Source organism: Microcaecilia unicolor, chromosome 12 (assembly GCF_901765095.1).
Source record: "Microcaecilia unicolor chromosome 12, aMicUni1.1, whole genome shotgun sequence".
NCBI lineage: Eukaryota > Metazoa > Chordata > Amphibia > Gymnophiona > Siphonopidae > Microcaecilia > Microcaecilia unicolor.
In genome coordinates, this window is record NC_044042.1 from 81,169,888 (window position 1) to 81,193,562 (window position 23,675).

The 23,675-nt window shown below is 43.9% G+C and overlaps 2 protein-coding genes across 2 annotated transcripts in view; one reads left to right on the forward strand and one right to left on the reverse strand.

Annotated features, from left to right (window-relative positions):
* CCDC43 (coiled-coil domain containing 43) overlaps positions 1-13,869 on the forward strand; it is a 76,787-nt gene extending 62,918 nt beyond the window's left edge. The window contains exons 2-5 of the mRNA XM_030220925.1: positions 2,970-3,060; positions 3,286-3,421; positions 4,004-4,062; positions 12,726-13,869. Of these exons, the coding sequence (XP_030076785.1) occupies positions 2,970-3,060; positions 3,286-3,421; positions 4,004-4,062; positions 12,726-12,913 (474 nt within the window). The 3' untranslated portion in view covers positions 12,914-13,869. The remainder of the gene's footprint in view (positions 1-2,969; positions 3,061-3,285; positions 3,422-4,003; positions 4,063-12,725) is intronic.
* Positions 13,870-17,442: 3,573 nt separating this feature from the next.
* MEIOC (meiosis specific with coiled-coil domain) overlaps positions 17,443-23,675 on the reverse strand; it is a 340,208-nt gene continuing 333,975 nt past the window's right edge. Inside the window, 1 exon segment of the mRNA XM_030221652.1 lies at positions 17,443-17,713. Within this exon segment, the coding sequence (XP_030077512.1) occupies positions 17,481-17,713 (233 nt within the window). The 3' untranslated portion in view covers positions 17,443-17,480.

Consider the following 23,675-nt stretch of genomic DNA (forward strand, 5'->3'; position numbering starts at 1 on the left):
AGATGGACAAAGCCATGAGACCAGAAGGGATCCACCCCAGGATATTGAGGGAGCTCAAAGAGGTTCTGGTGGGTCCTCTTAAAGATTTGTTTAATAAATCCTTGGAGACGGGAGAGGTTCCGTGGTTTTGGAGAACAACGGATGTGGTCCCTCTTCACAAAAGTAGTGATAGGGAAGAAGCTGGAAACTACAGGCTGGTAAGCCTCACTTCTGTTATTGGAAAAGTAATGGAAGCGATGCTGAAGGAAAGGATAGTGAATTTCCTGGAAGCCAATGAGTTGCAAGATCCGAGACAACATGGTTTTACCAAAGGTGAATCATGCCAAACAAATCTCATTGAATTCTTTGACTGGGTGACTGGAGAATTGAATCAGGAACGTGCTATAGACGTAATCTACTTAGATTTCAGCAAAGCTTTTGACACGGTTTATTTATTGTTACATTTGTACCCCGCGCTTTCCCACTCATGGCAGGCTCAATGCGGCTTAAATGGGGCAATGGAGGGTTAAGTGACTTGCCCAGAGTCACAAGGCGCTGCCTGTGCCTGAAGTGGGAATCAAACTCAGTTCCTCAGTTCCCCAGGACCAAAGTCCACCACCCTAACCACTAGGCCACTCCTCCACTGTTCCCCACAGGAGGCTCTTGAATAAACTTGGCAGGCTGAAGATAGGACCCAACGTGGTGAACAGGATTAGGAACTGGTTAACGGACAGACGCCAGAGGGTGGTGGTAAATGGAATTCACTCGGATGAGAGAAAGGTGAGTAGTGGAGTGCCTCAGGGATCAGTGCTGGGGCAGATTCTGTTCAATATATTTGTGAGTGACACTGCCGAAGGGTTAGAAGGTAAAGTTTGCCTATTTGTGGATGACACCAAGATTTGTAACAGAGTGGACACCCCGGAGGGAGTGGAAAACATGAAAAAAGATCTGCAGAAGCTAGAAGAATAGTCTAATGTTTGACAATAAAAATTCAATGCAAAGAAATGCAAAGTGATGCACTTGGGGAGTAGAAATCCACGGGAGACGTATGTGTTAGGCGGTGAGAGTCTGATATGTACAGACAGGGAGAGGGATCTTGGGGTGATCGTATCTGAGGATCTGAAGGTGACAAAACAGTGTGACAAGGCGGTGGCCGTAGCCAGAAGGTTTCTAGGCTGTATAGCCAGAGATGTGACCAGCAGAAGGAGGTGTTGATGCCCCTGTACAAGTAGTTGGTGAGGCCCCATTTTGAGTATTGTGTTCAGTTCTGGAGGTCATATCTTGCTAAGGATGTAAAAAAAATTGAAGCGGTGTAAAGAAAAGCTACATAAATGGTATGGGATTTGCGTTACAAAACGTATGAGGAGAGACTTGCGGACCTGAACATGTATACCCTGGAGGAAAGGAGAAACGGGTGATATGATACAGACGTTCAAAGGTATTCATCTGCAGACGAACCTGTTCTGGAGACGAGAAGATGGTAGAACTAGAGGACATGAAATGAGGTTGAAGGAGGCAGACTCAAGAAAAATGTCAGGAAGTATTGTTTCACGGAGAGAGTGGTGGATACTTGGAATGCCCTCCTGCGGGAGGTGGTGGAGATGAAAATGGAAACGGAATTAAAAAATGCGTTGGATAAACATAAAGGAATCCTGTTCAGAAGGAATGGATCCTTAGAAGCTTAGCAGAGATTGGGTGGCAGCACCGGTGTTTGGGAGGTGGGGCTAGTACTGGGCAGACTTCTACGGTCTGTGCCCTGAAAATGGTAGATACAAATCAATGTCAGGTATACATATAAAGTAGCGCATATGAGTTTATCTTGTTGGGCAGACTGAATGAACCGTACAGGTCTTTTTCTGCCGTCACCTACTAAGTTACTATGTTCTTGCCGTTACGAGACCCAATTGACCAGTGTTTGTTGTTTTTGGTGAGCCTGGATGCTAGGGATTCCCCACTTGTGAGAATATAGAAAAGCCTGCTTGTCTTCGTAGAAAGGGAAGATACTTACCTATGGCAGGTATTCTCCGAGGATAGCAGCATTTATATTCTCACAATCCCTCCCACCTCCCCTTGGAGTTGTCTCCTTTGTACTTTTTTAGTAGTAGTCATACTTTATTTTTTGCTATAGTATTAAACTGAGGAGACTGAGTTCGCACAATTGGCGGGTAGGCATTTGTGCATGCCCAGTAGAGCGCGATTCGTGCTCCACAAAGCTCTCTTTTTTTTAGCTTTGGCAATGCCGGACCGGGCAACACAGATCGGCGTCGCCCACTTGTGAGAATATAAAGCCTGCTGTCCTTGGAGAATACCTGCTACAGGTAACTAACTACCTTTGCTTTCTTTTGTGATTTAATTGTGTTAACCAGGTACTATGTGGACTAATTTGTGGAACTAGAAATTCTGTTAAGAGCTGTGAGGGAATTATTACTGTGTAATAATGGAGCATTCATAAATTTGAGAAAGTTTGATTTGGGGTGAAGAAATATGTATACCAGTCATAGAAAGGACCATGTAACTTAGTTGCAGCTGTGCATTTGCTCTGATTCTTGAATTCCAGCAGTCTTGAATGTGGGTCATAACTGTAAAATATGGACACCTGCGGATGTAGATAAACTTTCACAACGGACTCCCTGTTTAACTGTAGAGACTTGCATGGTGTTACTATTCCCTGTTTAATAAGCAGAACAAAGTTCTAGTTGACACGTTATGTTGTGTTCTTCATTTTTATTTCATAGGCACCCTGATGCAAAGGGTCTTGCTGCATGTGCTTTTTGATATGCTACTACTGTAATTCTTGCTTTTTCTCTTCAATCAACACTCCACCTCACAAAATAAAATTGTGATAGCATATTAAACTGCAAAAATAAGATTCTGCCTGTGACCTTCTGGTTTCCACCCAGCATCTAGTGAAGGTTTTATTTTCTTTGCCATTTAATTATTAGGTCCATCATGTAAAAAAAAAATCTATTTCTTATCTTTTCCTTCATCAGGAAGAAGATTCTTTGGAAATGGTTTGCAAGGAGATAGTGGCTAAATGGTGTGAAACTGCAAAAACAGCTGTATCCAAAGGGAAACAAGAAGGTAGAGCAGCGATCACATAGCTTTAGAAATCATGAACTATTGCCTATTCTCTTCATTGCCAATGCAGGTGGCACACCGTCAGTTTGTCATTGAACGCCAATTGCCCATTAAAGGCATGCAAGAGAGGGTATAGAAAAAACTCTTTTAAAATATTGGGATGGGAAGACCCATGTCTGATTATAGAACTACAGAAAGGTTAAGTTAAATTAACTCTGTATCTCCTAGATGAAATTCAGGCAATTGCCAACATGATCGAGAAACAGGCCCAGATTGTGGTGAAGCCAAAGGAAGTTTCAGAGGAAGAGAAGCAGAGGAAAGCTGCTGTCTTGGCACAATATGCCAATGTGACAGATGAAGAAGAATATCCTTTTCTTGCCGTGCCTTGCGTAATAATAGCAGGATTGCTGTGTAGCTATCTCCTTCCCTACTTATTTCTTAATAACGCTGGTTAAAAGCTTAAGGGCTATGAAGTTAGCTAATGTGGGCTATTCTTAAGAATAAATTTGGGCTTTTATATGGTGCCTGACCTAAGCACCTTTTTATAATTATGCATCATGTATCATAAACACTTCGTAGATAATATAAAATGATTCAAAGGCAACATAATTAAACAGAATCCAATGTACTGTGAAGATGTTGCCATATACTCTGATAGGGAAGGTTTAAGGGCTTCCCAGACTCAAGTCATTTGGAGGGCAGGAATGCCTCATTTGTTCTGTAGGACCTGTTGTCTCTGCTTTACTTCTCAACACCTTTCTAGGATAGGGTGGATGCAGTATATCTTGCTTGAACACAGGGGATGAACTAGTAGACTCTTTGAGGTGCTTTTCAGTTCTACCTTCCTTTAAGTCTCTGAAAACAGTAGGAACTTGAGTACAGTGATTCAGCCATGTGAGTCTTGATTTTAACTCTGAAAAGTGCAGTCTTCCTTGATTCTGAACACTGGAGAGGATGAAGAGACAGGAATTACTACTGCAACCTCAGCCTTCAACACTGATAACTGTATCCTTTTGCATATTTCAATGTACTGAACTTCCTTAATGTAATAAGCTATTTTAGTCTTGTAGATGGTATGTGCCTAATTTTTGAAAAGCATTTAATTGGTTATGTTTTCTGTGGGCAATTGTATAATGTCAAGTGAGATGGTCCCTATCATTACCCTAGTGTTTAGCCAGCTTGATGGCACAGCACTGCATATGAGAAATAATTTTGTTTCGGGGTTGGCAGGGTTACGGCATGTGTTACAGGTGTTGGCTCAGGCCTGGATTGCTACTGTTGCTGTTAGGACACTTTTACATTAGAATCTGAACAAGAGAAACAATTTTGTTTCGGGGTTGGCAGGGTTCTGGCATGTGTTAGAGGTGTTGGCTCAGATCTAGATTGCTAATGTTGTTGATGGGGCACTTTCCATTGGAACTTGAACAGCAATAAAAGGGTTCAAAGTCAATTAAGAGAGCCCAGTTCCTTAGCTAGAAGGAGGCCCTCAGTGACCCAGGCAAAAATATGGAAGCATAGAAATCCTAACTATCCTTCTCCCAATTCCTTAATTATCAGAGACAAAATAGCATCTAGAAGAGCAGGGGATACTGTAGGAATGAGAACTGTGTGTGTCAAGTTTTAGATGTGGAATAAAAAGGTTAGATATTTATGGACTAGATGAGGCTCATTGATGCTATATATTTTGTCTTAACCCACTCTGGATTCATATTTTATGATGGAAGGCTGTAAAAGTAATTTTGTTACAGCTAGACAATTCATGAGTAGTACAGTCCTTCTATTAACTGTCAACTGTTAATTAGACCTTTCTCTTAAGAACGTAAGAATAGCCATACTGGGTCAGACCAATGGTCCATCTAGCCCAGTATCCTGCTTCCAACAGTGGCCAATCGAGGTCACAAGTACCTAGCAGAAACCCAATTAGTAGCAACATTCCATGTTACAATCCCAGGGCAACTATTGGCTTCCCCCATGCCCGTCTCTATAACAGACTATGATCTTTTCCTCCAGGAACATGTCCAAACCTTTTTTAAAACCCCGATACGCTAACCGCTGTTACCACATCCTCCGCCAGCAAATTCTAGAGCTTAACTATTCTTTGAGTGAAAAAAATATTTCCTCCTATTTGTTTTAAAAATATTTCCATGTTACATCATTGAGTGGCCCTTGGTCTTTGTACTTTTTGAAAGAGTGAAAAATTGATTCACTTCTACCCACCTGTTCTACAGTACTCAGGATTTTATAGACCTCAATCATATTCCCCCTCAGCTGTCCCTTTTCCAAGCTGAAGAGCCCTAACCGCTTTCGCCTTTCCTCATATGGGAGACGTTCCATACTCTTTATCATTTTGGTTGCTGCTCTTTTGAACCTTTTCTAATTCCACTATATCTTTTTTTGAGATATGAAGACCAGAATTGAACGCAATATTCAAGGTGAGGCCGCACCATGGAGTGATACAGAGGTATTATTATAATCTTGGTCTTATTTTGCATCCCTTTCCTAATAATTCATAGCATTCTGTTTGGTTTTTTGGCCGCTGCCGCACACTGGGCAGAAGATTTTGGTGTATTGTCTATAGTGACAACTAGATCTTTTCTTGAGTGCTGACTCCTAAGGTGGACTGTAGCATTAGGTAACTATGTTTTGAATTATTTTTCCCAATGTACATCACTTTGCATTTGTCCACATTAAATTCCATTTGCCATTTGAACTCTGTCTTCCAGTCTCCTAAGATCTTCCTGCAATTTTTCACAATCCGCATGTGTTTTGACAACTTTGATTAATTTTGTGTCATCTGTAAATTTAATGACCTCGCATGTCATTCCATTTTCCAGATCATTTATATGTTAAATAGCACTGATCCCAGTACAGATCCCTGTGGCACTCCACTATCCACCCTCCTCCACTGAGAAAAATGGCCATTTAATCCTACACTCTGTTTTCTGTCCAGTAACCAATTCCTTATCCACAGAAGGACATTGCCTCCTATCCAATGACTTTTTAATTTTCTCAGTAGCCTCTTATGAGGGACTTTGTCAAAGCTTTCTGAAAATCCAGATACACTACATAAACCGGCTCACCTTTATCCAAATGTTTATTTACACCTTCAAAGAAATGAAGCAAATTGGTGAGGGGAGACTACCCTTGGCTCAACCCATAAGTACATACGTAAGTATTGCCACACTGGGACAGCCAAGGGTCCATCAAGCCCAGCATCCTGTTTCTAACAGTGGCCAATCCAGGTCACAAATACCTGGCAAGATCCCAAAAATGTACAAAACATTTTATACTGCTTATCCCAAAATAGTGGAGGGGGGATGATCCAGGATCCAATGATTGAGAATACATTTCTTTCCCAATATATAGGCCTTACCTAGAAACAACTTTTCTCCCAGATTCCCTGGACTCCACCAGCCCAGAGTGCAAAAATTCGCTTTTTCAAATGTGAGGAAAACCCTGCGCCCGAGCACTAAGCTGAGAAACCCTGCCGTTGCCGACGAAAATGATCTTATCTATCTACACTGCCACATACCATGAAACAAAGAGGCGTCTGTCGACCCACATTTCTGACGTCCCATATCTGCTGCTCCAGCATGGCAGGCCTGCTTAGGAGAAAAATATGCTCTATGTACTGTACGAAAATGGCATTCTTCTAATTCAGCACTGTGTACTATTCGCAAGCCCCCTCTAAGATTGGCCGACAGAGACTGTGCCTCGATTGGCCGACCCACTTCCCGTCCCCACCGATCTGCAACCAATTGCAGACTCCTTGTGGGCGAGCACTTTCCAAGTTCTTTACAAAACCACGATACCGAAACTTGGCCCAGGGCATCCTCCTCCAGGAGCCCCCGCAGCTGTTGCCCAAAAACTAGAGACAGGCTGCCTGTCTGCAAGGCACTCAAATAATGGGACAGCGGAAGATAAGTGAGAACCACTGCTGGGCCCTGTGCCTCATGGGTTAAAAGTTCTTGAAGAGACGGGATGGTCTCATCCGCCCTGACTACATCTTCTAGCAATGACACCCCTCTCTCTCCCAACCTTCGCAAAATTAGGTTCTCACTGCCTGGCGAAAAATCTACGTCCCCCCCCCCCCCCCCCAAAAGGCAAAAATACATTGCTGGTAGGCTCCTGTCCCCACAAGGAAAGCAATGAACGCCAGAGAGACCACAGTGGTCGCAGCAATACACTCCCTCAAATCCCCACAGGAAGTCTCCCCCGGGGGGCATGAAGTAAGTAATTCAAGTGCCAGGGGTGAAAGTATGCTTGCTCTAATTCCACATCAGTATATGTGTTAGTACCCAAAAGCCAGTCTCGTAGGTGCCTCAATAGGCAAGCCTGATACCTGCCCAAATCTGGGAGGCCCAACCCACCTTGATTCTGAGCGCCCACTAAAAATGTCCATTGCATTTTGGGCTCCCCCCCCCCCCCCCCCCAGCAGAACTTCATTAGCACTTTCCGTAAGGACTCGAAATATATGGTTGCGCTTCAGCAATTATAGTAAACAGGGTGAACTTGCCCATTATCCACTATCTTAAGCTTCGCTGGATAGAGAAGACTAAAACGAATTTTCATGCCAAACAACTTGGAACACAGCGGAGCAAATGCTTTGCATGCAACCGACACTTTGGCAGAGTAGTCTTGAAAACACAATACTAGCGCACCTTGGTACTCCAATTGCACTCCCGCCCTCAAGGCCTTCAATATCGCCATTTTGTGTACATAATTTAACAGTTTAAAAATTACCACTCTGGGTCTGTTGGCTCCCTCTTTCCGTTGCCCCAATCTATGGGCTTTCTCCACCCGAAGGGTGCTCGCCCGATCTGTTAGTGTTAACACTTCTGGGAGCCATGATTCCAGGAACTTGCAGAGGTCCCTTTCAGGGAGCGTTTCTGGCAATCCAACTAAGCTGAGGTTGTTGCAGCGGGACCTGTTCTCTAGGTCCTCTACTTTCGATTCCAAATCCATAATTTGTGCTATAAACCTTCTGTTCCGCCGCCTCTTGCATGGTGTCTTCGATATTCGCCACCCGCTGCTGGACCGTTTGAAGCTCTGCCATGAAAGTCGTGTAATGCTCTTCCATGCCGTCCAGCTTATCCAAAATTAATTGTAACTTCCTGCCAAGTGTTTGTTCCATAGCCGCTTTCACCTCTGCTGTAATCTCAGCTGTCCACTGTGAGCTTGGCATCGGTGAAGGCGCCATGCCTATATCCGCCATCTTTGTCTCATGCGTACGACTTTTCTCCTTAGTCTCTCTCCGCATGACCTTGGACTCCATCCGCACTATATACCCTGCACAGTAATCGTCCTGGTAGGACCCACTCTCTTCCAGCAGCTTTCTCAGTTCTGGGGGGGGGGGAGGCTTTCTATAGCAGATTATAGCGGTTAGTCAGGAGCAGTGATCCCACGCTACCTCACTCCATGACCTAACCGGAAGTCCAGGAAGCCATCCAAACCTTTTTAAACCTCCGCTAAGCTAACTGCCTTTACCACATTCTCTGGCAACGAATTCCAGAGTTTAATTACACATTGAGTGAAGAAAAAGTTTATCCGATTAGTTTTAAATGTACTATATTGTAGTTTCATCGCATGCCCCTAGTCCTAGTATTTTTGGAAAGAGTAAACAGACGATTCACATCTACCCGTTCAACTCCACTCATTATTTTATAGACCTCTATCATATCTCCCCTCAGCCACCTTTTCTCCAAGCTGAAGAGACCTAGCCGCTTTAGCCTTTCTTCATAGGAAGTCGTCCCATCCCCTTTATCATTTTCATCGCCCTGCTCTGCACCTTTTCTAATTCCACTATATCTTTTCTGAGATGTGGCGACCAGAATTGAACACAATATTCGAGGTGCGGTCGCACCATGGAGCGATAAAAAGGCATTAAAAAATGAGGATGTGTTAATGCCATTCCTTCCCTAATAATACCTAACATTCTATTTGCTTTTTTAGCCGCAGCAGCACACTGAGTAGAAGGTTTCAACGTATCAACGACAACACCTAGATTCCTTTCTTGGTCTGTGACTCCTAACATGGAACCTTGCATGACGTAACTATAATTCGGGTTCCTCTTTCCCACATGCATCACTGCACTTGCTCACATTAAATGTCACCTGCCATTTAGGCGCCGTCTTCCAGTCTCGTAAGGCCCTCTTATAATTTTTCACAATTCTCCTGCGATTTAACAACTTTGAATAACTTTGTGTCATCAAGCAAATTTAATTACCTCACTAGTTACTCCCATCTCTAGGTCATTTATAAATATGTTAAAAAGCAGCAGTCCTAGCACAGATGCCTGGGGAACCCCACTAACTGCCCTTCTCCATTGAGAATACTAACCATTTAACCCTACTCTCTGCTTTCTATCTTTTAACCAGTTTTTAATTCACAATAGGACACTAATTCCTATCCCATGACTCTCCAATTTCCTCTGGAGTCTTTCATGAGGTACTTTGTCAAACGCCTTTTGAAAATCCAGATACACATTATCCACGTTTGTTCACCCCTGCAAAGAAACGTAACAGATTGGTGAGGCAAGATTTCCCTTCACTAAATCCATATTGGCTTTGTCTCATTAATCCATGCTTTTGAATATGCTCTGTAATTTTGTTCTTTATAATAGTCTCTACCATTTTACCCGGTACCGACGTCAGGCTCACTGTTCTATAATTTCTCAGATCTCCTCGGAACCTTTTTAAAAAATTGGCGTTACATTGGCCACCCTCCAATCTTCTGGTACCATGCTCTATTTCAAAGATAAATTACGTATTACTAACAATAGTTCCGCAAGTTCATATTTCAATTCTGTCAGTACTCTGGGATGAATACCATCCGGTCCAGATTTGCTGCTCTTCTATTTGTCAAATTGCACCACTACATCATCCAGGTTTATAGAGATTTCATTCAGTTTCTCCAAGTTGTCAGCTTTGAATACCATTTCTGGCACCGGTGTATCTCCCAAATCTTCCTCAGTGAGGACCGAAGCAAAGAATTCATTTAATCTCTCTGCTATGGCTTTGTCTTCCCTGATTGCCCCTTTTACCCCTTGGTCATCTAGCGGTCCAACTGATTCTTTTGCCGGCTTCCTGCTTTTAATATAACTAAAAAAAAATCTTTACTATGTATTTTTGCCTCCATCGCAATCTTTTTTCAAAGTCCCGCTTTGCCTTCCTTATCAGCGCTTTGCATTTGACTAGACATTCCTTATGCTGTTTCTTATTATTTTCAGTCAGTTCCTTCTTCCATTTTCTGAAGGATTTTTTTTTTTTTTTTTTTTTAGCTCTAATAGCTTCCTTCACCTCACTTTTTAACTATGCCAGCTGTCGTTTGGTCTTCCTTCCTCCTCTAAGTTTTCTTTTCACTGTTCTCATTTTATCGTAGTCTCCTTTCTGAAAATTAAATGCTAACGTATTGGATTTCCTGTGTATACTTACTTCAAAGCTAATATCAAATCTGATCATATTATGATCATTGTTATCAAGTGGCCCCAGCAGCATTTACTTCCGCACCAGATCATGCGCTCCACTAAGGACTAGTTCTAGAATTTTAACCTTCTCTCGTTGGCTCCTGTACCAGCTGCTCCATAAAGCTGTCCTTGATGTCGTCAAGGATTTTTACCCTCCCTAGCATGCCTTGTGTTTCATTTACCCAGTCCGATATCGGGTAATTGAAATCACCCATTATTATTGTGTTGCCCAGTGTGTTTGCGTCCCTAATTTCCTTTAACATTTCTGCATCCGTCTGTCATCCTGGCCAGGCAGACGGTAGTACACTCCTATCACTATCGTTTTTCCCCTTTACAAATGGAATTTCAATCCATAGTGATTCCAAGGTTTGTTTTGTTTCCTGCAGAACTTTCAATCTATTGATTCAAGGCTGTCCTTAATATACAATGCTACCCCTCCACCAATTTGATCCACCCTATCACTACGATATATTTGTATCCTGGTATGACAGAGTCCCAATAGTTATCCTCCTTCACCAGGTCTCAGAGATGCCTATTATATCTAATTTTTCATTTAGTGCAATATATTCTAACTCTCCCATCTTATTTCTTAGGCTTCTGCCTTTGCATATAGACATGTCAAACTGTTGTTCCTATTTACATCATGCTCAGTACTTGACAGTATTAAATTGCAATCTTTTGTCTGATTTTTATTTAAGGACACCTGATCTACTATGGTCTGTTTAGATTCCTCCTAAGCCTGTGTCCTCTTAACTTCATCCTATGCCCTCTCATTCCATAGAATGAAAAGGAAATAGGCTTAGGAGGAATCTTAATGTTTGAGTTCTTTCAGTATCCTGGGGTGTATGCCATCCAGTCCAGGTGATTTATCACTCTTTAGCTTGTCGATTTGGCTCAGCACCTCTTCAGGGTTCACTGAGATTTCTTTCAGTTCCTCTGCATCATCACCCTTGAAAATTATTTCTGGTACAGGTAGATCTTTTACATCATCTTCCATAAAGACCGAAACAAAGTATTCTTTCAATCTCCCCGTTATGGCCTTGTCCTCCCTGAGTGCCCCTTTGCTTCTTCATGATATTGCATAAGAACAGATAGTAGACAGTACCAGGCAAGTATAGGAATATGTTCTGGTTTTTTTTTTTCCCCTCATGTTTGTAATACAGTAATTTTGTAAAGGATAACTCTGACAATGGCAATATTGAAGTAGGGTTCTTCTCCAAGCGATCTATTAAAGTGCCTCTGCCAATGAACAAGCTACTTTTATTCAATAGAACAGAAGAGTGTTAGATGGTAAAATGTCTCTCCTTTTCCTTATAACTTTAAAACATTAGACCTGACTTCACCAAACTTGTGTAGTAGGCCTTTCAGGGGCTATATGACATTTCCATTGTTCAAAGTTGATAAATAATTTAGAGGGGGGCATGGGGTGGAAGAAGAAGAGGGACAAAGTTGGTTCATCTTGAAAGCAAATGCTCAGAGGGAGGGGGTTTGAGCTAAGGCTCTTTAGAATCGTGTACTCTTTACTGTAGAACTAGCTTACTAAGTACTATTTGTCCTCATATGCACAGGATATTAAGTGATTTTCTTGATATTTGCTCACCTTACTGGATAAATACCATTTTTTTTTTGTACATAAGTATTGCCATACTGGGAAAGACCAAAGGTCCATCGAGCCCGCATCCTTTTCCACAGTGGCCAATCCAGGTCGCAAATACCCGGCAAGAATCCCAAAAATGTACAAAACATTTTGTACTGCTTATCCCAGAAATAGTGGATTTTCCCCATTTAATAACGGTCTATGGACTTTTCCTTTAGGAAGCCGTCCAAACCTTTTAAAAACTCCGCTAAGCTAATCGCCTTTACCACATTCTCTAGCAACGAATTCCAGAGTTTAATTACACATTGAGTGAAGAAAAATTTTAAAACAGTGTTTTGTGGATAGAGAAACTAGTTCTGCAGCAAATAGGCTGGTAATCATCTGAGGCTGTGGAAGCCAGAGTTTAAATCCTAAGGTTTCTTGGTATGGTATATGTAACAAAGTAAAAGCAGTTTTATTTTTTTATTTAAACAAGCAGCCTTGAGCTGGTAGTCCTTGCATGCTTCCAGTGGTCCCCACAGAACTGTCATCGAAGTAATGTAATGTTCTTTATATAGAATAGTGCAAGCATGCTTTTTTGATGTTTTCCTCTCAATTCAGTGTCAGCCCTGTTTAAAAACACAAACTTAGAAGATATAGTGAATTCTAGGAAGTTGGAAAGAGATGCCTTACGTGAAGGAGCCCAGAGAAAGAAAGAGCAGGATAAGCTCCAACGAGAAAAAGACAAGCTGGCCAAGCAGGAAAGGAAAGAAAAAGAGAAGAAACGGACACAAAAAGGAGAGCGGAAACGATAAAACAGACTCTTATGTCTTAAGACTTTTAAAGGCTTGTGATGCATATACTGTGTATTGGGGGGGGGGGGGGGGGGGAGGGAGGGAATTCAGAAAATTGGCTAGGAGTTCACATTTTTCTACACACAAAAATACGTTTTTATGCAATGTGCGATATGTGATGATGTAGCGACCCACATTTTTGAACCAAAGATCTGCAGTGACTCCAGTAATTGTAACTGGCAATTAATCTGAATTGGGTAATGATATGGGAGAGCATATTCCTGTCTGTCCCCATGGTGTGCAGTTGTTCTGTTTTGCCCTTCTCTTTGAAATAAAGGAAAGCATTTATGGGAATCAGTGATTTGTTGTAGCCAGGCAACAACAATCACTCCATCTTTGCATTCATGGCCTATATGCAGGCACAATTATTCCCTCCCCCAATTATCCATATTTTTTGGTTGTGGTTAGAAGACAAAATCCTGTTCATTAATACATAATTTTGCTGGATCCATTGCTGCTTTGGGCTCTGGTGCAAGTTTAAACTGTTTGAAAAGGAGTACAGCCTATATGAACAGGTGAAAAAAATAAGTCGTTGGAAGATCTTTTACTTCATAGATTTCACCACAGGGTGGCAGTTTGAAAACAAAACTGAACTAGAGCAAGTTTTTAACAAGGAAAATTGTAAAATGGCATACACTCTTCAAATGTAAGTGTAGTGTCTATAATATATGTGATTTATCAAAACAGTATGGTTATTAAGACATCAGCCTTCTGTACTTTATGCTCCAATTCCCAAACATTAATGATATGCTGTCTGGAGAAAGGTGGGGAGCTTTACTTTCATTTCTGTGTGGAACTGAGTTGTTTTGGAATCAGGTGCATTAGAACAGCCCAACTATTCTTTAAGACTGTGGTTCCCAAACTTAATCTGGGGCACCCTAGCCAGTCAGATTTTAAGGATCTCCACAATGAATATTCATGAGAGAGATCTGAAAGCAGTGATGCATGCAAATCTCTCTCATGAATATTTATTGTGGAGATCTTGAAAAACCTGACTGGCTGGGGTGCCTCCAGGATCAGGTTTGAGAACCACTGCCTTGCAGTTCAGGCACAAAACTGTTATTTATATTACTGTTGTGATTGGTAATATATATTCCTTGTGTAGTTTTTTGGAAGCGGATAAACACTGTAGAGTAAAATTTGTATATGAAATTCTACCACTTGGTATAAAATGAGCTTAATGGAGACATGTTTTTAAGCCTCTCTTTGTTGAGCATTTGTGATTACTACAGCTCAGTTAACTGATATAGTTTCAGGCCTTTGATTTAAAACTTCACAAGATTCTGCCCAACAAGCATATGCCCAGAAGATAACAACACTGCCTTTTTGAATACTTTTTAGTATTTTTTGATGGGCAGACCTGAAGGTGGGTAGCAGTATTGCAGGAGGCGTACCAAAAAATCCTCTGAATAATTGTGGTGTTTTGTCCACATCTGGTAAATGGGTGTGTCCATTTCTGTTTTCCTTACAAGTAGGTTCTGTAACTCAGGAGAGTGTCCTGTAATTACTGTAGGATGGCCTTTCAGCAAAAATCCAATTATGTTTTATATAAGAAATTGGAAAAGTATAAAACTATTCTGCTTGAATAATAAAATGGTGCTTTTTGCCATTCTACCATATTTCAGTGTAATCCCAATGCTATACCACATAGGGGGCTAGATTTACCAAAATACACTAACATGCATACCTAAGGTCCCATTTAATACAATGGGACCTACCTGCTAACAATGCATGTTAATGGCATTAGTAAATCTAGTTTACAGTAATTAAGATCCAATATTTGTATACTGGATAACTGAACAGAAGAGTAATTCTGGCACTGTCTGAATCTGAGCTTTTTCTACTTGTTACAGAAATAAACTGGGGAATTATACACCAACAGTGGAAGTATCATGCAGGTACCAACTTGAACCTATTTTATCTTGTTGTGCCTGTAGCCAGAAATTTGGGACAGAAAAATGAAGGAAGATTAGTTTGGGATCTGTTCTGTCACTCAGTGGCATTCTGTTTTCTTTTCATATATTTGTGAAATTTTGTAAATTGCTTAGATATGGGATTTCCCAGGATTTGGTGATTCATCGAATCATTAATAAACAAACATATTCACCATTACATTTTGGCATTTTCATTACAACTGGCAGATAATGTTTTTAATCAGGGATCATTTTTCTCCATGCAGAATCTAAAATGTACAATGAACAGCAGGATGAAACTATTTTTCATCAGTGAAGCCATTTATTTCATATCAGACAGATTAAATTCAGTAGAAGGGCATAGGTATTTGTTTCATAACATTAACATTTTTATGTAAACCTAACGAGTTGCTTTGTGCAGTGACTACTGTGTGCTGTTCTATAAGTATTTTGCTGCCCAGCCTATGTAGTTCATTTTTGGCAGTTTTCTTAAGTTAATCAATGATCAATATGCTTTTATTACAACTTTTTCCCTGCATTCTCAATCAGTTTCTTCCTCACATCATCTAAACAAAATTTGTGTGGTGTGATTGAAATTTTGCATACCAGATTTCTAAAACTAGGAAGAACAGACAACATTTTAAAACATCAGTGTATCTAGCACAGGGTAGTTCAATAAATTTTATCCATACATTATAGTTTAACTCTATGCTAGGATTGTTAAAACTCAAGATTTCCTGAGTCACATAATAGCAACATTTTACATTAATGAATAAATTATTCACATTCAATACAAAGATATTAAAGAGATGATAAACTCAGATGAACCTAAATATTCAATAGCCATTTTAAAGTCAGCCATAATCTCTGTACGGCTCAATATTTCAAAAGTGCACATAGCAGGTAGTAATGGCCACCCTTTATCAGTTAAACTAGTTCAAGCCATGTTTGACACTATTAGGTTTACTGAAATTCGTCTCCACAAGGCGCCACAAATTAGCCCACATGAAATGGGATCTGATTTGATTCATGAATTGTAATGTCATCTGTGTTACACTAATCAACATGGATCTATTGGATCAAACTAGTCTGAGATAATTTGACTCTACACCTACAGTTCATGTGAGTGGCTTCAAATATATCAAAATAAAGTTTTGTACTGGGTGGGTATTGCTTGCTGTGTATACTTCTGAAACATTGCGCCCATACAGGCTACAGCTTTCTTTGAAAAATAAAATAGGAGAGGATAACCAATAAAGATAACGGCACAAAATATACACTAACAGATTTAAACCAAACAAGCTAAAGAGCAACTTTTTAAAAATCATATATTAGAACTGATACCCTTTAAAGCAAACCAAGGGTACGATAACAATATACTTCTGAGAAGTCATTATTTAAGCACCTTTGTAGGAACACAAGTTTTTTTTCTAAAATATTCAGTAAATTGTAATGTATTTTGATTCAATTTAAATACTTTAAAATTGGTAAAATGTATGAATAAGACCTACAATTCAAAGAAAATCTCTTAACAGAAATGATTTTAAACAGGTTTATTCAGAAACTAGCATGGTTTTCAAAGTCATTTGTATCACTAATTTGAGAAAAACTGATGTACTTTCCTCCATATAGTTAGGTTCTAGGATTTCAAATTCATAAATATGGCAAATTTTAAATAATTGCTTTTTTACATGAATACTGAAAAGTTATGAATTTTTCCCATATGTTCTGGGTACTTTCTTGGAATATGTATTGAATTTATACCTAAAGTTCTTTACATCACAATCAAAACTGCTCTTTATGTAGCTAGACAGCAGCCCAGCAGACTGCTTATATGTCATTTTGATTCATTATTTGGAAATATTGAGGAAATATAGATCCCTTAGATTAACACCTACACTGTAGAATCGGTTCAGAGTCACAGTCAGAGTTGGTATTTTGGGAAAGTATCTTTAGTAAAATAACTTTGATACTTAGTGATGCTTTGCACCTCAGCACAGTTCTATATGCAAATTTGAAAGCATTCAAACTTGTTGGCATTTATTCATATTTTGTGTTATTACAGCTCAGCCGGATGGGCCAATGATGTTACCTTAATTTGCATCTCTGTTGCGCAACAGCAGAAGATGAAAGTCGAAAAACATTTTGCTTGTTCTTAGAGAAATATTGCAATTTTATTATTTGATGCCTCTACTTGAGTTCTGTTTTACTACTTGTCCCTCTATGCTACTGTAGACAAATACATTCAAAAACAGGAATGTGTTGCTATAATTTGCAACAAATGTTTGCCATGCCATTTTAGCAACCCTGACTGTGTCCCTTTTGGTAACACTTTGGTTAATCCAGAAGAATCAAATTATCTTTACTAACCTGTTATCTTGACAACTCAAAATTTGGTGTGAGAAGAGAAAAAACTTCATGCAAATATGCTAAGAAATTACAGATTAGTCAGAGAAGTACCCATTGCTTCATTAAAAAAAAAAAAAAAAAAAAGTACTAAACTACCAATTTGGAAGGAAAAATGAACATTAAAATTGAAAAGAATATATATAGATATATATATTTCATCTAGCCTGATAGTGCTGTATAATTGTGCATTATTCTTTCTGATGACATTAATTTTTGATTACTTCACTTCTCTGACTATTGACGGTACTATTGCTCATGTTTTCATAGACTTTATCTTCAGCATTCACAATTTCCTGCAAAGTCTTCTCCATATCTACTGGTCCAGCAGCAGTAAGAGCACTTTTTGGCAAGGTCATCTGAAGAGCACACCAAAGTGCTGTGCGTGCTTTCCTTGTAGCCACAGCCATTTCTTTAATTGCAGAAGCAAGGGCAAAGACATCTGTGTTAAAAATAAAGAGAATTTTTTTTTTAGCAGGGATTTTGCATTACCACTGTTAAGTTCATGTTCTATTGTTTTCCTAGTTAGCGAATGATACATACCTGTAGCAAGTGTTCTCCGAGAACAGCATGCTGATGGTTCTCACGACTGGGTTGACGTCCACGGCAGCCCCTCAAACCGTAAGAAAATCTCGCGGGAGGTCCCGCACGCGGGGCACTCCCACCGCGCATGCGCGGCCGTCTTCCCGCCCGTGCGCGGCCGCTCCTGCTCAGTTAAATGACAAGCAAAGAAATGAGGAAAAAATGCAAAGGGGGGAGGGAGGGTAGGTGAGAAAATCAGCCTGCTGTCCTCGGAGAACACCTGCTACAGGTATGTATAATTCGCTTTCTCCGAGGACAAGCAGGCTGCTTGTTCTCATGATTGGGGTATCCCTAGCCCCCAGGCTCACTCAAAACAACAAACAGGGTCAATTGGGCCTCGCAACGGTGAGAACATAACAGAAATTGACCTACGAAGAACAACTAACTGAGAATGCAGCCTGAACAGAATAAAACCGGGCCCAGTAGGGGGGAGTTGGATTCAAACCCCAAACAGCTTCTGCAGCACCGACTGCCCGAACCGACTGTCGTGTCGGGTATCCTGCTGGAGGCAGTAATGTGATGTGAATGTGTGGACAGATGACCACGTCGCAGCCTTGCAAATCTCTTCAATAGTGGCTGACTTCAAGTGGGCCACTGATGCTGCCATGGCTCAAGCACTATGAGCCGTGACATGACCCTCAAGAGTCAGCCCAGCCTGCGTGTAAGTGAAGGAAATGCAATCTGCTAGCCAATTGGAAATGGTGTGTTTCCCGACAGCGACCCCCTTCCTATTGGGGTCGAAAGAAACAAACAATTGGGCGGACTGTCTGTGGGGCTGTGTCCGCTCCAGGTAGAAGGCCAATGCTCTCTTTTAGTCCAATGTGTACAACTGACGTTCAGCAGGGTGGGTATGAGGACTGGGAATGAATGTTGGCAAGACAATTGACTGGTTAAGATGTAACTCCGACACCACCTTTGGCAGGAACTTAGGGTGAGTGCGGAGGACTACTCTGTTATGATGAAATTTAGTATAAGGAGCATGAGCTACCAGGGCTTGAAGCTCACTGACTCTACGAGCTGAAGTGACTGCCACCAAGAAAATGACCTTCCAGGTCAAGTACTTCAGATGGCAGGAGTTCAGAGGCTCAAAAGGAGGTTTCATCAGCTGGGTGAGGACGACGTTGAGATCCCATGACACTGTAGGAGGCTTGACAGGGGGCTTTGAAGCAAACCTCTCATGAATCGAATGACTAAAGGCTCTCCAGAGATGGCTTTTCCCTCTACACGATGATGGTAGGCACTAATTGCACTAAGGTGATTTCTTACTGAGTTGGTCTTGAGACCCGAATCTGACAAGTGTAGACGGTACTCAAGCAGGGTCTGCGCAGGACAAGAACGAGGTTCTAGGGCCTTGCTCTCACACCAAACGACAAACCTCCTCCACTTAAAAAAGTAACTCTTCTTAGTGGAATCCTTCCTAGAGGCAAGCAAGACACGGGAGACCCACTCAGACAGACCCAATGAAGCAAAATCTACGCCCTCAACATCCAGGCCGTGAGAGCCAGAGACTGAAGGTTGGGGTGCAGAAGTGCTCTGTCGTTCTGCGAAATGAGGGTTGGAAAACACTCCAATCTCTACGGTTCTTCGGAGGAAAACTCCAGAAGAAATGGGAACCAGATCTGATGGGGCCAAAAGGGCGCGATCAGAATCATGGTGCCGCAGTCTTGCTTGAGCTTCAGTAAGGTCTTCCCCACCAAAGGTATGGGAGGATACACATACAGGAGGCCCTTCCCCCAATGGAGGAGAAAGGCATCCGACGCTAGTCTGCCGTGTGCCTGAAGTCTGGAACAGAACTGAGGCAGCTTGTGATTGGTCTGGGAGGCGAAAAGATCCACCGAGGGAGTGCCCCACTCTCGGAAGAGCTTGCGTACCACCCTGGAATAGAGCAACCACTCGTGCGTTTGCATGAGTCTGCTCAGGCTGTCGGCCAGACTATTGTTTACGCGTGCCAGGTACGTGGCTTGGAGAAGCATGCCTTGCTGGCCTGCCCAGCACCACATCCTGACGGCTTCCTGACACAGGGGGCGAGATCCGGTGCCCCCCTGCTTGTTGATGTAGTACATTGCAACCTGATTGTCCGAATTTGGATAATTTGGAAGGACAGCCGATCCCTGAAGGCCTTCAGCGCGTTCCAGACCGCTCGGAGCTCCAGGAGATTGATCTGAAGACCTGCTTCCTGGAGGGACTACACCCCTTGGGTGTGGAGCCCATCGACATGAGCTCCCCACCCCAGGAGCGATACATCTGTCATCAGCACTTTTTGCGGCTGAGGAATTTGGAACGGGCGTCCCAAGGTCAAATTGGTCCGAATGGTCCACCAGCGCAGCGAATTGCAACAACTGGTGGGCAGGCGGATAGCATCTTCTAGGTTCCCCGTGGCTTGGCACCACTGGGAAGCTAGGGTCCATTGAACCGGCCTCATATGAAGACGAGCCATGGGAGTCACATGGACTGTAGAGGCCATATGGCCCAGAAGTCTCAACATCTGCCGAGCTGTGATCTGCTGGGACGTTCTGGCCTGGGAGGTGAGGGACAGAAGGTTCTGAGCCCTCGCCTCGGGAAGGTAGGCATGAGCTGTCTGTGAATTCAGCAGAGCTTCTATGAATTTGAGAGATTGGCTGGAGATGGGACTTTGGGTAATTTATTACAAACCCCAGTAGATCCAGTAGTTGAATAGTGCACTGCATGGACCGAAGCGCTCCCGCCTCTGAGGTGCTCTTCACCAGCCAATCGTTGAGATACGGGAACAAATGCACCCCCAGCTTGCGAAGGTATGCCGCAACCACCACGAAAATTCATGAATACCTGTGGTGCAGAGGCGAGCCCAAAGGGCAGCACACAATACTGGAAGTGACGTGTCCCCAGGCGAAATCGCAGATACTGTCTGTAAGCTGGCAGTATCAGGATGTGAGTATAAGCATCCTTTAAATCCACGGAACATAGCCAATCTTTCTGAATCATGGGGAGAAGGGTGCCCAAGGCAAGTATCCTGAACTTTTCTCGTACTAGATATTTGTTCAGGCCTCTCAGTTCTAGGATGGGGTGCATCCCCCCTGTTTTCTTTTCCACAAGGAAGTACCTGGAATAGAATCCCTGCCCTGGTGGCACGGGCTCGACCGCATTGGCGCTGAGAAGGGCGGAAAGTTCCTCTGCAAATACCTGCCTGTGGTGGGAGCTGAAGGATTGAGCTCCCGGTGGGCAATTTGGTGGGGTGTAGATCAAATTCAGGGTGTATCCGCACTGCACTATTTGGAGAACCCACTGGTCAGAGGTTATGAGAGGCCACCTTTGGTGAAAAACTGTCAACCTCCCCCCGACCAGCAGGCTGTCTGGCAAGGCTACTTTGATGGCGGCTATGTTCCCATGGATCCAGTCAAAAGCCCATCCCCTGCTTTTGCTGTGGAGCTGCAGGGGGCTGCTTAGGCACATGCTGTTGTGAGGAACGAGCGTGCTGGAACTGTCCCTGTGCCTGAGGAGGCCTTCGGGCCGGCTGGTTGTACCTACGCTTGCTGTAAGCATAGGGTGCAGCCTGCCGGGCCCGGGAAAAACGTCCACCTGTGGAGGTGGATGCTGGAGGCACCCAGTGGGAGAGCTTGTCGAGAGCGGTTTCCCGCTGGTGCAGTTGGTCCACCAACTGCTCGACCTTCTCGCCGAAAATGTTATCCCCCCGGCAAGGGACATCCACTAGCCGTTGTTGGGTCTGGCTATCCAGGTCAGAGGCACACAGCCATGAGAGTCTACGCATCACTATACTCTGGGCCACGGCTCTGGATGCCACATCACAGGTGTCATAAATACTCCTGGCCAGGAATTTTCTGCATGCCTTCAGCTGCCTGACCACCTCCTGAAAAGGCCTGGACTGCTCTGGCGGGAGCTTGTCAACCAGGTCCGCCAGTTGCCGCACATTGTTCCGCATGTGGATGCTCGTGTAGAGCTGGTATGACTGGATTCTGGTCACGAGCATGGAAGAATAGTAGGCCTTCCTCCCAAACGAGTCCAGAGTGCGAGACTCCCACCCTGGGGGCGCCGAGGCAGTATCCCTTAAACTCCTTGCCCTTTTGAGAGCAGAGTCCATGACCGCTGAGTCATGTGGCAGCTGAGTCCGCATCAACTCTGGGTCTGTGTGAACTCTGTATCGGGACTCCGCTTTCTTAGGGATGGTGGGATTAGTTAAGGGCTTCAACCAGTTCCGAAGCAGTGTCTCCTTGAGGACATTGTGCAACGGTACCGTGGAAGACACTCTAGGTGGTGATGGATAGTCGACTTCGAGCATCTCAGCCCTCGGCTCATCCACGGTAACCACTGGGAAGGGAATGCTAATAGACATGTCCCGGACATAAGAGGCAAAGGAGAGGCTCTCTGGAGGCGAGAGCTTCCTCTCCGGTGAAGGCGTGGGGTCAGAGGGAAGACCCGCAGACTCCTCGGAGGAGAAATATCTGGTATCCTCCTCCTCCCCCCCATGAGGCCTCCTCCTCGGTGTCGGACATGAGCTCCTTGAGCTCAGATCGCAATCGGGCCCGTCTCGACACCGAGGAACCACGTCCTCGATGATGGTACTGAGAGGTGGACTCCCGCGCCAGCGGGGACGAAGCTCCCTCCATTGACGTCGCCGGGGATTCCACCTGAGTGGCGGTCGAGACCGGCGCCGCAAGCGGTACCCGTGTTGACGACTGCATCACGGGGCCAGAGCCAGCCGGCGCTTCCATCAACGGCACCGCGGGCGCAAGCACCCCCCGGTGCCGGTAAAGCCTGGCGCATCAGCCTCTCCAGGATACCTGGGGGAGTGGCTCAGAGGCACTCGTCTAGGCCCGCTGTCGGGAGAGGCTGGGGGGCCGGTGCGGGTGTCGGTGCTCGAAGCTGCCCGGGTCCAGGAGACGGTACCGGGGTACCCGACGACCTGCGCATCAACACCTTTTCTATAGAGGGGGAGCGCTCCTCTTGGTGTGGGCGCTTCCTAGGGATTGCATTGTCTCTCGACGTTCCTGAGCTGCCCGTGCCATGGGCGACCGATGACGGTGCTTCTTCGCAGCTTTCTTCCGATGCCTGTCATCGGCGCTCCGTGGCATGGACGAGGAGGAGGTGGAGTCTCCGCGTTCTCTGGGGGTCGGATCCGACAGGGTTCGGTCCCGATGGCCCTGGGCAGCGGGAGCAGCCGAGGCGGACTGCCCACTCGGTCGCTCACTGCCGCCGTCGCCGGCAGGTCGTTGGGCCAAGGGAACCTGTACTCCTGGGGTTGGTGCCATAGTCGGCGTCGAAGACGTCGACATCGGTACCAATACTGAAGTCCCAGCCGTCGACGTTGAAGGGCCGGCGCAAGTTCCAAAAAGACGGTCCTGAAGAACTTGCCTCGCCACCTGCATCCACTTTTTCAAGCCGAGACACAAGGTGCACGCCTTGGAATTATGCTCCGGACTGAGGCACTGGAGACACCAAGCGTGAGGATCGGTCTGCGAGATCTGCCGGCCGCACCGACCACACTTCTTGAATCCGCTCGGGACCTTCGAGGACATCAACGGAAAAATCGCGTCGGCGAAGTCAAAACCGTCGATGGTGATGGTAAAAAGTAACACCACGAAAATAAAGAAATCGTACGCGCGGCCAACGAAGCGAAACAACACAGAAAACTCAACGAAAGGGATTTTTTTTTTTTTTAAGGAAAAAAGGGGTGGACTAGGCCGCAAAACTGTTTTCTGGGGCTGACACGGAGAGGGACGAAAACGCGTCTCTCTCCAGCACGGAAATCAAAAAAACTGAGTGGGAGCGCTTGCGCACGGACGGGAAGACGGCCGCACATGCATGGTGGGCGCGCCCTGCGTGCGGGA